The sequence below is a fragment of the Trematomus bernacchii genome, unplaced genomic scaffold (genome assembly GCF_902827165.1).
Source record: "Trematomus bernacchii unplaced genomic scaffold, fTreBer1.1, whole genome shotgun sequence".
Classification (NCBI taxonomy): Eukaryota; Metazoa; Chordata; class Actinopteri; order Perciformes; family Nototheniidae; genus Trematomus; species Trematomus bernacchii.
Genome location: NW_022987828.1, coordinates 7,465,887 through 7,481,264, shown reverse-complemented (window position 1 = coordinate 7,481,264; position 15,378 = coordinate 7,465,887). Strand labels below are relative to the sequence as shown.

Below are 15,378 nucleotides of genomic sequence, written 5' to 3'. Positions count from 1 at the left end.
ACTATTATGTTTGTTTTGTCACATATGTTGGAATTGATTTAATGATAATGTTTGTATAAATGCAACGGCCTTTAGAAACCCATGTGAGAGGTCTTCGAAAAATCTAATGCAGGTAACACAACTCCATATTCGAAACAAAGACAGAGTACACAAGAATAATATTTCAGTCCATTATTAATAATTTGAAATCCTTTTTGTCGAACATTATGGTATGTCTTCTCATGTATTTGGTCACTTATCTAATTATCAGATGTTTACATTAGCAAATGTATCTTTGCCTTTTTTTAATAAAGTATAATTCTTCACAAATATAAATCAGTGTTAAACAACTGCAAAATCTCTGTGAGCATTCAGCTGAGACACTTTCTGATTCACACAAATCCTCTTTCACTGAGTCAGTCTGTCGGATCAAATGACTTCCTATTGGATGTTCAGTGTGCAAAGAGGGGTCGATGTGAATAGCTTAGCAGTGCAGTTACCTTTGTACTCATAAAGCCTTGTGTGTGTGTCTGTGTCAGTGTGTTTGACGGGAGGTGGTGGCTTGACGTCAGTGTGCGTCATATTGCTTTCCTCTTTCATATCTCTGTCTTGTTCTTGCGTACCTGCCAATATTTCACAACGCAGAGCAGCTTAGTGCAGTCTGAGCTGCAGCTGCTACTGGCATTTTGAAAAGGATCAAATCATTATTTCATTATTGCGGTAATAGATGATTTCTAGAAAAATGGCTTGATTTTTGTTCCTTCAACAAGCAGCGTTGTATGGTTTGCACCTAACTTTTTTTCTCAACTTTTGTAGTTTTAAAACTTCTATTATCTCAAAGATTGTTAGTAGTACACACTGCACCTTTGTGGGGAAATATTACTGCCAGATCTCCTTTGCATGCATCCCCTTGCTTAAGCAATGCATATGGAAAACAGGGCTTTTCTACAGGGGATAGTTCTACAGTAAAAGCAGCATTACAAACATGCAGGTAGCAACTACTCTTCTCTCGAGAATAACATCCATTTTGGATCCCTAAACGCAAACCCCCCTACCCCTAGCTTATTTGAAATTTGGTGTTTGCTGTTAAAGTGAGGTGAATGTACATAGAGGATTGGCTAATGGTAATGGTAAGAGTTGATCGCCATACTTGTTCTGAATGCCAAGAAACAATAGGCTGATTATTTGAAGACGGTGGTTACATCGAGAGAAAAGGGGGCTTAGTAAGGATGATAAAGACGTTGTTGTCCATACACTATGCAGTGAGAAGGGAACGTTTTCATGGGAGGACAGACACTACAGTATAGGGCACATGCAATAATGTGTGATGTTGAAGCCATTTACAGTATGTTAGATGACTTATATTGCTATCTTCCAATTACTTTTGGTTAATTCTAAAACTTTTTATATAAAATCGGGTAATAACTGCGTTTTATTTCAAGCTCAGGTATTTTTCAAAATTGCGCATACCCCTTTGAACTTGCTCAGAGGTCAGTGTATACAATAATTCAAGCTGATTTATGGCTTTTTTCATAATTGTGTTCTTAAAATCTGGCATAAAACGGTTGCTCTTGTCTTGTGGCTGTTTCTTCATAGCCGATGGCTAGTGTGTATGGTATTGTTGGCAGTATGTGGCACCCTTATGGCAACATTAGGAAAGTTCCCCTGTGCAAACAAACTTTATCAGTATGGGGAAACTTCCTCATAATAACAAATAAATAATAAAACTCTTGTATTCATTGGTCTGATCAAGTAAAGCTGGCTCAGATATTAGATAGATAGATAGATCGTACTTTATGATCCCAAATTGGGAAATTGTTTTTTTACATGAGGACCTTGTGAGGCTCCATATTGAGAGATCTGGTGGAGGACCATACTGTATGGCTTAAATGAGATGATAAAATTGTCACATTATGGGTAAGCTACCATAAAAATATCTTCTCGGTCACTACTTGAAAACCTTGATAAAGTCCAGTTGTAAGGCTGGAAAATCCAATACTATATTTCTTCGATTTTTCCAAAAGTAAATTATATTAAAGTTTTTTTTACAGATCTGTTCCACTTATTATATTGTAAGGGTGTGGAGTCAGGCAGTGGTAGTGGACTATGTGCGAGTGGGGTCCTGAGTGTTTCTACATCTCATGAGATGGCTCAGTTGTTCAGGAGCACAGAGGGAGTCTATGAGAGGTGGTTGTTCAGTAATGAAAACCCAATGAGTGAGTGATAAAGAGGAAGAAGCTTCATCCCTCTTCCTCAGCGTCACTGTGCTAGCTCGTCACCTGGCGGTTGCGCTGAACCTTCCTCCAAACAGTTTTCTCCATCCCGAGACTTTTTTCCTCCTCTTGTCACCTAGAAACAGGAGGGACCAAGGTCATTTTTTGCTGATAAAACACCTTCCTTTAAACTGTAGCTTAATCCATTATATCTCTGCTTCCTTATCTTTACATTTGCTATACATTGATTGTTTTTAAACAAACTCATATTTGCCGTTAACTTAAATAACGTCAGCTGCATCAGGCAGCGCAGATACTGCCTTGATGAGTCATATCTAGACCAACAGATGCATCCGGAGAATCTGCTCTGCTAAAAAAGGTTGGAGCGAGGGACATGACACATCACCTGTTGCTAAGATACACCACTTTGTCTGAAAGAGAAGTTTGGGCACATCTGACGGTGAGTGTGTGTGTGGGTGTGTGCTCTTCCATCGATGTTGGTGACAAATGTCTTACTCACTCAATTTATGCAATAGCTTCTTCCCAATGTTCTCCTCCGAGCTGGACAGAGACAGAGAGCTGATGAAGGGAGAGGCAGAGGGCGGGGACTCTGTAGGCACGTCTGAAAGAGAGGATGAGGATAAAGAGGGGATACAGCAGGAATGACAGACAGCAGATTGGCTAGAACAGTTCCCCAGACCTACAATTATATGAACAGTTTACAGCCTAGACGTTAAAATATAAAAACTGCATTGTTAGGAAAACTGGTTTAGAGTAAGCAGACTGTGATAACAAGGAGGAAACGCCTCCTTCTGTAATAAAACCATTAAATCTGACATGCTAAAATTAAGTGTAGTAGTGAAGAAGAAGTACGGTAAGTAGTCATAAACTCAGCAATGTGACTCTGTAATGTGTGTTACACAGCAATACATCTAAAGTGTATATAATGTAGTATAATATTACCTCCCTATAGGGCTTTTGGTCCACTTAAGGTACCCAGGATTCAGACACTTATTCCTGGGTTGCTAAGCCAGGAGCTGCATGCTGCTGTCTGTGTCTGTGTCCTGATTTAAAACAGTTCCCCCCCCACTTTTAACACTAATGTACCATGTTTTTGAACACTTTTCCCTGGGTAAATATGTTATCATAATCACCCTGGGTGTGTGAGTCAGTGAACCGACACTTAAAACCTCCTGAATTAAAACATTTTGCCCTTATTTGACCCTAATGTACCCACGTTTGAAACCCCTTTTCCTGCCTTAAAAAAGTCAGCCATCGTGCGGAAGTTTGTCCAATGGCACGAAGCGTTATTTTGGGTTCAAAAATAGGAAGGTGCTGCCGTCTGGTTCTCTCTCCCAGTACTAGTTAATTCCACTATTTCCACACACTTTTCCTTTAGGCCTGACATCCCATTTTCCATCGTGCGGAAAGTTGTTCAATTGGCACAAAGCATCCCGAGTTATTTGTGTCCAAAATAGGGAGTTTCCCTAACTTGCATAAGCAAATATAATTAAATAATTAAAGCTTGTAGCAGCTTAATGAGAAAAAATGTGTTGCATGTGGATTAAACTTTAATTTGGAAAAGGGAGAAGGGGCTATATCTTCATTAGAATGTTTCAGAATTATTTTATGAGGCTAAATTGCACTGCCTTAAAGGGATATTTCACTATTTCTCATTAAAAGAAATGAGTAACGAATTGTCTATGCAACCTTTTTTAACCGTTTCAGTCAATGTAATATCTCTATAGGAACCAACTACGCGTCATTTTTGAGTTTTATTAACTGAGGACTGAAGAGATTCAGTTTCTGAGCTTGTCTCCTCCAGGTCAGGATCCATGCAGCAGCACTCACCATTCTCTCCATACGTTTCCGGCCGATCCTCGTGGATGTAGGGAATCTCGTCCAAGCGGAGGAACACGGTATCATTTGGACTCCTCTGCCCGTCAGATTTGCTGCCTGTAAAGAGAATTGGACCAATCAGCCTTCAACGTACTACAGGTATCCAAATAACAGCAGCTGGTTTGTAGCTCTGCCTGTAGAGGGAGGTAGAGAACTTGCTATTTATCAGTCGTTGTGTTAATGCAGATCCAGCGAGCTACAGCCAGTGGAGGAGATTTAATTGGTGAAATAAGATTGAACATAAAACCTGGCTGTTTATAACTGGATGCTGCTGCTTTATTGACAACCAACAGAGCCATCTGTGCAGTGTTTTTTTTTAATGACACAACACCAACACACACAAACTGGGTGGCGTGTTGCTCAGTGCGAGACAGATGGTATACAGGAAATCCTTTAAGCTTTGAAACCAGTACAGATTGGTTGATGCCACGTTTGCACCCAGTGTGAATGAGTCATTATCAAACATATAGAATTCATTATTTTACTGATGTTAAAATATAAAAAGTAATAATTAAACCTACTATTTTGACAATATGCTGTGTGTAGCATTCAAGCTAATTGTCATAAATTAAATCTGATATATATATTTTTTTTAAATGTCTTGTGGGGCTCTTTTTACAGAATGTATCATTCATTCGACACGCCAGTCAACACATCATTAATTTTCAGGTTGCCCCTGACCCGAGTATCCCACATTTAAGTGAATCATGTATTGCTCCTTTCAGGCAGGTGTTTGGCTCCTAGCCCACCACATCACTTCCAATCAGTGTGATAGATCCTCTGAACCTCCTTTTTTCTCCCTCTTCAAAAGAAACGCCACCACTCCAATGAATCCTGACCTTCATCGTGAGCTTTATTGAGCTCAATCTTCATTTACATTTCAGAGCTCTGGTGTTTCTTTTATCCAGAGTGATGGCAATGTCGTGTACTAAAAGATTGCATCCCACACATTGAAATGTGAAGGATATAAGAAGTGGAAGCTAAAATGGAAATTAGCATTTGAGGTATTTTGCTAATAGTCATTTGATATGTGGATTAAAGGTGGGGTAGGTAATTTTGGAGAAACCAGCTCGAGATCGCTAGAATTTGAAAATACACAGCCGGAAAAAATCTGCCACTTCCTTACAGAGCCCCTCCTCCAACACACACGAATGCGCACATGACCAATGAGGGCACGAGATAAGTTTGTGCACAGATGGAAGTGTGACAGGCAGGTAGGCCACGACCAATCATTTTAGCCGGGCCGGCTAAAATGATTGGTCGTGCTTTTTACAGTACTACGGCTTCCACATGAAATTTTTTTATGGATTTTTTATGTAAAGCACTTAAGATATTCATTGCTATCGGGATGTTAAGAGCATTCCATGGAATATAACAAAAAGTGTATCTCGAGCCGGTTTCTCAAACTTACCTACCCCACCTTTAAGGCAGTCACTAGGTGATATTTTCTGTCAATCTTCATGCTAGACCAAATTGTCACAAAGTGTTTTCTTTAGAATTTTCATTCTTGCATCAAACAATCTCTAAAATAGCATTGAAACATAAAAAGGATAATTAATAGAGAAAGTAAATGAATTTTGGGTGAAATTGACCCAACACTCTAATGAAACATTTTCAAGATTCAAATCGTACAAGAGTGTACTTACGAACAATTCGGTTCCTCGCATTGAGCTGGGAGGTGTTGCGAAGGCCACCGTGGGGATGGAGATGTGCAAGGCGGGCCAGCCCCAGCCGAGTGTGTGTGTGTGTGAGGGGGAGGGCGATGCTGTGTGAGCGGACCTCTGGGACCGCAGGCCTCCCTTTAGCATCAGGATCAAGGGGGTCTGGAGTCTGAGGGGAGCTGTCCATCCTGGTGGCTGTGAGGGCGTTCTGGTAGTGGTTCCTGGTGATCTGTGGGGAACAAAAATCTAGTATTAGCTTCAGTGGCGGGAGGAAACATGGACTGTATTGCAGAAAGGGGAGGAGAGGTGAAACGAGAGGGCATAACCACCATTTAGGGCTAAAATATTCATGGTTGAAAAGGAGCTCAATTATCCCCAGTGATTAAAGGAGAGAGGGTGTGTGGAGGGGCGAGCGAGAGACAGGATGTCTGTGTTCAGTCAGAATCAGGGATTAGGACATTTCAAAGGCACACACTGCAGCAGAGGAAGAGTTTCTGGGTTAAAAGTGCAGTTCCTTGCTTTTGCTCCAAATGTTCTGTGCAGGAAATGATACATTTGATTGAGATTATTATACCAGCAATTGATGTTTTTTTTTGTTTCTGTTTTGTGTGCGTGTAGCTGTTCATGTTTGTAACCTTGATGATCTGCAGGTCTGTTAGCTGTCGGACTGAGTAGTCTGGCAAGTAGACCCCCCCTCCTGTAGTGAGCTGACCCGCACTGCCTCCACTCAGCAGTGATTCTGATTGGTTCAGACCACTGCCCCGGGAACTATATCTCCGACCTGAAAAGGACAAGAGGGAACCATGCTTTTAGTTATGCGTTTCAAACATACGTCATCGCTATTACAAAACAAAACAGTGAGGTCAAAGGGTACAAAAACAGTTAACACGTCAAAAATCCTATAAATCCTGCTTCATTCATTATCTATAGTCTTTTTTTCTTATATACTTTAAGGTGCCTCTTTTTGAGTGGGCTTATGTTACTTTTAAATAAAGCTATAAGAAAGCAGGGGAAATGTTGGCAGCAACTAAGACCTCCAAAGAAAATATATTTTAAAAGATGATGTGTGGTGTGAGACATAAAAGTACTTTGTGTGCAGTTGTGACGTAGGTCCTTTTTATTTGCTTATATTATTCTCTTTGAGCTGAGCACTGCCTCGCTGAGTGGCATAACAGGCTGTCAGAGAGCGAGAGAGAGAGCAAGTTTTAAAAAAAGATGAAAGACCAGCTCTTTTGAGCTGCCATACTTCTTCAGCTGCTTAAGAGAACATTTCAGCTTTGTAATGCCCTTGAAGGGAATTTTCTCAAATGTAATGGGGTCTTCCAAATTGCTTTAAGCTCACCCTGAACATCACACATGGAAAACATGCAAAACAACCACAGCAAGAAAACAGAGGGAGAGCGATTGGGAGACAGGCTTTCTGCTGGCTCTGCAGTTCTTAGCAGGATTTTCATATAATCCTGTGCAGGTCATGTCCTTCCACTGGGAAATTCTCTGAAATCCACTTCTTTTAATTACTTACTTCCCACGGCTGCTGCTGCTCTTGCAGGCTGACGCTATACAGATAAGAAGCTGGGTGGGATTTAGACTGCAAAAACATGTCCAGCCCTGCATTAGTTCTATGATTATTATTCCTGAACTGTCATTACCACCAGTCTCATGGTAATATTGATCTGTATTGCTTGATTTGTACTTACCAATAGGCAGGGGCATGATGACTGCTGGCATGCCCATAATGTGAAAAGCTCCATTTTCAAAGTGAAGAGCCTCCTTTCCGATTTCTACCCTCCACCCGTCCCTGTAAGATCCACACAACAATTTACATACATTAGCATGATGCTCATGGTAGGACATTGATTACTCATGTAATGGAGCCTCCCACACAGGAAATGAAACACTGTAATTATAACATCCAGATACGGAGTGATATTGTTTCATAATTCTTCTGCAACATCTGTTAGTAGGAGGTTGTTGGCATTAGTATTATTATCTGGCATAGAGATGGTGATATTTACCTGCAGAACGAGGACAAAGTAGTCCACAGGTTTGTTTCTCGTGAAGAGGTAGTGTTGAGGAGCGTGTTTGTTCTTGGGGTTGAACTTGAGTTCCTGCACAACGCTGGGATGTTTGATGAGACGCAGCAAGATCTTGTCTGACAGGAGACACGGCCTAAAAGGCTCCACCTCTATAAGATAGATACATATAGACACACGCACACGCACACGCACACGCACACGCACACGCACACGCACACACACACACACACACAAAAAGAACATCAGTTTCCCAGTCACCTTGTCCTCAGTTTATCCTGCAATCCACTGTGGGCACCCACGAATGCTCGGCATACACTGCATGCACACATCCTGAAACACATGTACGCTGTTACCGTTGCCAAGAAGCGGTGTGTGCGAGCAGCCAGCTGGGGTGAGATCTTCACCTTCAGCTCATTTTCTGCCAGTTTGAAAATGGAGAAATCCTGTGGTTTCCTCTCCTGGTGGGACACTCGCCTTTTGGTCCGATTAGCAGCTATAATTAGAATCAGAATCAAGTTTATTGCCAGGTAGGTTTACACATACAAGGAATTTGCTTTGGTGTGTGAACATAAACAATCAAAAAATATAAGTTGCAAAGTAGGTAAAAAAAAGAAATATATAAAAGAAATAAAATAATGTGTATTTTTACAAAACAATTTAGCATAGAAAAGGATGCTAAAGACAAGTATTTACACCAAATGTAAATGTATATACAAATAACCTTAAAAGCTAAAAAACTCAAACACTTAGGACAATGAGTATATAATGATGGCAAACTACAGTGTATTATATTTTAAAGTGGAGGGCTGTGCAAAAAGCAGACAGATTGCAAATCCTTAAATGCACGGTATGCAGTTCAGATTTCACATTGTTTTATATACTCTATCAATAGATGAAATGAAATGTGTCACTCATTCACTCGTTACGTTTGCCTAACACTGTAGTTATGCTTTACAGTATACAGTATTCTTGCTGGCACTACAAGGAATTAGAAGCTACTTTAAGTTGCCCCTGACCTCATTAGTTGATGCCACTAACAAACGCTACAAATATATTCGTTGGATCATCTATCCCCAGCTGCAGATTGCTTGATATTATCAGCACTCATTGATGAATTGACTATTCTCAGCAGACGCCAGAAGCATTAAATTGGCATTATACCGCATTAAATACATTGTAGCTGTAGCAGGAAAAACAAGCTGGTGCAAGTGAGCCTGGAGTGCCAAGTCTGGAGAGTTGAGCTCCCCTGTTATAAATATACACACACATCATTATGCACAAGGGGACACACAGAAGAAAAGGAGTTTATGAAGTGCATCCCTGGACTGTTTTACACACTCTGCATGTAATTAAAATGGCAGCGCACATAAAATGTCATGGTCAGGGCTTATTTTATGGAAGTTATTCTCCCAAAGTTGAGTAGTAACTTCAGTGAGTAAAATGAAAGCACCGATCTGATTAGAAATATAATGAGGGAGTTTGACATTTGACTTCCTTCTGTGGAGAGAGCCTTGCGAGCCAATTCAGATGAGCGGATTAAAGAGATTATCTGTGGGACTGGGCCATTTACTCTCATTATTTAATTATGCAGCAGCGCGGAGCTGTGAGCAGCAGGGGAGACAACTGGGATCAATTAGTTAATAAGAAGCAGGATAGGAGAGAGGTGGAAAGGACATTCAATGTGCTTTAAAAGCTTAAATCCACATTTTAATAACCCATCAAATGGTATTAGATGGTGCATTAGTTGTTGACGACATTTTCATGCGATATTGCAGACCACACAGCTGAATAAACTCTGTCAGTGGTTGTGCAAACTGAGGGAAAATCTATTCAGTGTGGGAGCTGGAAATATAATTAAATGGATTCAAGCTAATGTAACAGTGACCCAGAGATTCACAATCCGCGTGTTTTTTATGCTTCATACGTACTAAACAGGTCTGTCTCCATCCACAATCTCAGACTTGATGATCTTCCTCTATGACGTCCTCCAGGGTGACGATGCCCATCACTTCATAGAAGGGGTCTCCTTCACCTTCGCTGTTCACCCTCTGCACCACGGACAGGTGGGACTTCCCTGCATTGGTCAAAAGAGAAACGGGGTGAGTTCAACTGTTTTCACAACGTGAGTTCAAACTAGCGGCTACTGGATAAAAAGAACACAAGCCTCCAACCGGATGTGGGCAGTCAAGAGGAAAATGAATACTAGAGCTGAGAGGCCATACATACTGGTAAATCTATTTTCAGTATTAAATTATTCCAATGTCAGGACTTCACTTGTGTGTGTGAGTGTGAGACTAGAAGAAAGTGGGCTTTGGGGGATTATTCTGGAGACAGTTTGACAGTTTGGAAGACTTGGGCCCCTTACGTAAACACAGATTATGCAATCAGTCTGGGGATGCCTGCGTCTGCTGACTAAACTGCCCATGCCTCTGCCACTCCCTGTAAACACACACCAACATACACACACGTTACACATCCATGAGCGGACCCAGCGCTCCCTCTCAGGCAGAGTTAGGCTGAACATGACAAGCCTGCCAGATACAATGACACAGCTCGCCAACAGCCTCTCCAGTCAACGAGTCAATAAAACGGATGTGACAAGAAGTTAAAGGTGCCATCACACTCCAACATCACCAGGAGAGAAGAACAAATTAACATGAACACATCAACCATCACACTATTAGTTGTTATATAAGATAATATAAAACTATTATAATGCTCAATGTATTTAACGTTTTCATCATGACCGTCACTGTCACTATTCTTCTTACGTCATATAAGTTATCTAACCGAGTGTATGACGTCACTACACAGATTTCAACAATCTCCAACCTTACTTTGAACTAAATCAGTGGCTCATAGTAGACGGGACGATTTAGGTGGGATCACTGCCAGGGGATAAAATAGATCAAACGCTTTAATCCACTGCAACAAGACAAAAAAAAACCTGATTGACCGACATGCAGCCATCTCCAAACATGAAACTCTGGCTGAGATGACGCGGATGTACTCAGGGATAAGGTCAACTTGTCTGAAAAGCTCAGGTGAGTCAGTGAAGTGGATTTGCCATCAGCTGCTGATGTGCCTGGGCACTGCATTACATCATTCACATGTTACATAATACTCCAACAGAACGACACACACACATTCACCAGACTCACACACGCAGACACAATGCCCGTGGCTAGCATGGATGTCACTTTTGCGAATGTTTCTGCTCCGGCAGTTTCCCAGGCTCCTCCAGTCTCTGTGTTGTTCATAATAATAATAATCAAATAAAGATCATAATGCTTAATATGTTAGCATACAATTGTGTACTTGCTGTCTGGCATTCTGCAAACATTACACAAACAATACTATGTATGGAAATGATATTATTTATATTTATGCAGCTTTTTTTTATCATGTTTCGAACACATGCACACACAACAGTTTACGCATTAATTTAGCTGATAGCAACTACAATGGCTGCCTATGATTTGTTGTGTGTTCACCTACATTTATTTTGTGTATTGTTTAACAAGGTAAATGGTTTCTATAGTCGATTTTTATGCAGTGGTCAAAAGTTCTCAATACATTTGCTAAAATGCTGCTCTTAAATCAAATGTTGGGTACTACTACACTTCTACTCCACTTCAGCTTGAATGAATACCATTTGGTTGGATACATTCTGTCCGGATAAAGATTTTACCTTCAAAACATCTGATCAGCTTATCAAATGTGCAAAAATAGTGTTATTGATTAAGCTGTCAAACAGTGTACTAAGTAGTTACAATGAGCACCTTAACTACATCAATGCATTCATATGTAATATCAAATTGCATTATACCGACAGGGGCCAATCTGCACTACTTTGATACTTAAATGACATTTTCTGGCTTATACTGACAATTCACAATGTAGTACTTTGCTTTAAACATTGTTTTATGGTTTTATTGTTTCAGTAATGTATTCTTCTTTCTCTGTCTCTCTATGCACCACTTATACCAGCGTAAACCAAATTCCTGTAAACCTACTTGGTAATAAAACTGATTCTGATTCTTGCCTTGCTGTCGCTACTTTGCATTACCTGAATACTCTAACATATTAAAATATTAATAGCAGATTTTGGGTTGCTCATAAAAGCATTGCTTGCCATATAAAGGTTCATATTTACACTGTAGAGCACATTCGCAGTCATCCCTTACATTTCTTTCATTACTGCTGACATTTCCGTCCTTTCCTCTAACACGAACCTCACCCCAGCCCCCCACCCTCCTCAGTGGGATGCCCCCATGCTCCCAGCCAGGCTTCCTGACAGCAGGAGCCTTTTTAATCCATGAGAGAAAAGTAGGAAGGAGGCAAGAGGGGTCAAAGAAAAGGTTGGAGATGAATTTTTCATGGTTGCTCGGCAGGTTTGGAAGGCGACGACCCACAGAGAGAAGGAAGCTTCAAAGTCACCGCGGGCTGACAGTTCGGAGCGCACAAACATTTTAAAGGTGAAGCCTGCTTTCACCTTTGAGCCTATCTATAAATAACACACAATATGGCAACACACAGGGTCAGGCAGGGGCCCATGGATCACTTGTGTCAGACTGAAGCTATCCTTCATAATCCTGAGAAAAATAAAGCTGTAGACCTCCTGGCCTGTAAGTGGCAATCTAATTTATGATCCTGCCAAAGTCACCACAGTGTCACCTTTCACTTTCTCATTTGACAACTGCTGCCTCTGCGCTCCAACCCACATCTATTGAGCTCTCTTTGTCAATGAAGCAGATTTACATCTTAATCCCCCCCCCCAACATAAGCCAATGTCAGTGAAGTCCTTACATAACAGTCGTCCCTGTAGCCTGTCATATGTCTCCATTTTACCTTGTGACAGCGTCAGTGGGACAGTTTAAGCTATAGGGCATTGGTACAGAATCATATTCAACGTTATCATCAAGACTGGATGAGGAAAGGTTGCACACTTGGTAAACGGATGCTATCAGCATGTGTATGAGGGACTGCAATACTGTGAAAGCACTCGCTAAAGAGTCTTATCAGACAAAAGATGTGTGAGTCAGAGGGATAGACATGATATTCATTGCCTCTACTGACATTTGAGGAAGCTGGTCCGTTTGCTTGATTCCTTTTTGAAATTAAAGTGTATATTTGATAACTGATACACATGGCATAGTATATAAAGAGGAAGCCAGCATGAGGGTGGGGGCAGATAAAGTTCAAAGTGATGTTGACATGGGGGAAACCACTTTCACTACATAAATTCTTAAGATAAACCCATTCTGGTCTTTGGCAGCCTCTAACTCCTGGCTGACCCAAACTCACTGTGTGACACTGTATCAGATTTCACATATGGCTCTCACTGCTCTGGGGATCAAAAGGATTCTCTGGCAGGCCCACTGTGAGCCAATGATGTGATGTATACATTGACTTCTGCACTGAAAACATAGTATTTAAGTGCACACTCACTTCAAAAGACATCTAACTCCTAGGTGGCAGGAGGCAACCTTGAGACTGTTCCAAAACCAACATATGGCGCCTCACACACTCATAACTGACTGCTTGGCCAAAAGTTATAAGTTCTTGACATGTAAAAACAAAGGACACGCCTCCCTCCTGCAGAGCACTTCTGAGGCCTGACCTCTGAAATGATTTAAAGTGGAGTTACCTCTCTTAAATTCCTCTAGCATCACATCCAACTTGGTGTCATTGAACACGCTGTGCATGGGATGCTTGTAAAACTGAGTGATAGTTTTTAGGGGAGTGCAATCGTCAGGATCCACGAAGGCCAAGTCTTTCACAAACAGGATGTCCACTATGTTGGACTTCTCGTTCTCGTAGACCGGGATCCGGGTGAAGCCGCTCTGCATCACGTCCGACATGGTGCAGAAGTCCAGGACAGCGTCCGAGGACAGCATGTAGCAGTCAGAGAGTGGGGTCAGCACGTCCTCTACGGTTTTGTTCCTCAGCTCCAGGGCCCCCTGGATGATGTTCAGCTCCTCTTTAACCAGGTCGTGGTACGGATCTGTGACGCGCAGCATGGCCACCAACTTCTCCCTGGTGTAAAAGTTGCTGATCTCTTGGTGCAGCATGATGTCCAGGATCTTGGAGACTGGATATGCGATGGGGAAAAACACCAGCATCAGCAGGCGGGTCGCGCAGAGGGTCTTTGAGGCGATGGCGAGACTGTGCCTTGACGCCAGGGAGTGAGGTAAAATCTCTCCAAAGAAGAATATTCCCAAAGTGCATGAGGCTGTTGAGAGAGCAGTCAATCCTAAAATCTGGCACATCCACACCACAAAGCATGTATTTGTAAGCACGTTTCCCAACACCACGGTGCAAAGGATGTAGTTTCCATGTTTACGCACTGACTCTATCTTCCGTGCATATTTCTGCTCCTTCTCTGTGCCACTATTCTGCAGGACCCTCAGCTCCACGGGGTCCAGAGCCAGCATGCTGATGTTCAACCCGCTGCAGAGGGCAGACAGTCCTATCAAGAGCACCGAAACACCCGCCTGGAGCCAAACATCTGCCTCCGGAGGTCTCTCCACCACCGCCAACCAGAAGTCTTTGGTGGTGAAATGTTCCCATTTCACTCCATCAAATGCGCACATGGAGTAGTATTTGATGAGCTCGCCTCTGCGCAGGTCTTTAGCGAGCAGCTCCACCAAAACTGAGTTGTGACTTGATGTGGATCTGAAAGAGCCCAGCAACTCGATGTCAGAGCTCCGGGCATCCTCGTCCTCGCACGGATTCCCTGTGGACCTGTCCTTCTCCGTGTCCCCACTGTCCCCCCCTGCTTCCTCTATAAACGCGATCCACGGAGCGGCAGGAGCAGCGTCAGGTCTGCCGCTGATGTTCAGGCTGTTGGGATGCTCCGTAGCAGGGGCTGCGGAGTAGTAGACCCTCAGTATGAAGCGGGTCCCCTCGATCGCCCTCAGTATCCCATCCTGGACGGACAGCTCCCCGCTCTGGGTGTCCTCCGGCCGGACACCGAGCAGCGCTGCTGTGGGGGCCGGCAGAGAGGAGAGGGTGACGGTGAGGAAGAGGAGAGAGAGCCGGTGCGGATGCAGGATGCAGCCGAGAGCATCCGCAGCATCCGCAGCCATCATGCTGAATGAACTACTGAAGGACATGGGAGAACTGGGTCACGTGGTCTGCGGATGGGATACGAGCAGCTGGGTGGCCATATCCATGCAGAGGAGCATGGGCACGTTACAGGGAGAGAGAGAGGAGTCCTTAAATATACATGACAAACCGTGACGTAGGCCTGTCTTATTTGCTTTCTGCTACTTTCTAAAAATAGACAGCAGGAAATGCCCAGCCATGTATAATTAATATAATACACACGAGACCCACAGTTGTAGAATCCGCTTCATAGACAAAAATACAACACATTTCCACAAATAGTAAGGCCAACAATTAAACCATGATAAGGAAATTATTAAAGGCTCACCCAAATCTGTTTTTTTTTTAGATGACATGAGATATCGCAGTGTTTAAGGACCAGAATGCTTTTTCGTTTTTGTTTCTTTACTGTTTTAGTGTGTCCACTAGATGGCAGTATTATCCCCTATTTCATTGCAGTCTATTCTGAAAGGTAACTGA

The 15,378-nt window shown here is 42.4% G+C and overlaps 1 protein-coding gene across 1 annotated transcript; it reads right to left on the bottom strand.

Annotated features, from left to right (window-relative positions):
- Positions 1 to 2,704: 2,704 nt before the first annotated feature.
- LOC117499727 (metal transporter CNNM1) lies at positions 2,705 to 14,906 on the bottom strand. Its single transcript, XM_034152310.1, is given in 12 exon segments — positions 2,705 to 2,814; positions 4,044 to 4,148; positions 5,738 to 5,981; positions 6,388 to 6,533; positions 7,450 to 7,537; positions 7,539 to 7,550; positions 7,768 to 7,935; positions 8,142 to 8,281; positions 9,717 to 9,732; positions 9,734 to 9,757; positions 9,759 to 9,862; positions 13,439 to 14,906. Coding segments are annotated over 12 exon segments (2,625 nt in total).
- Positions 14,907 to 15,378: the final 472 nt, after the last annotated feature.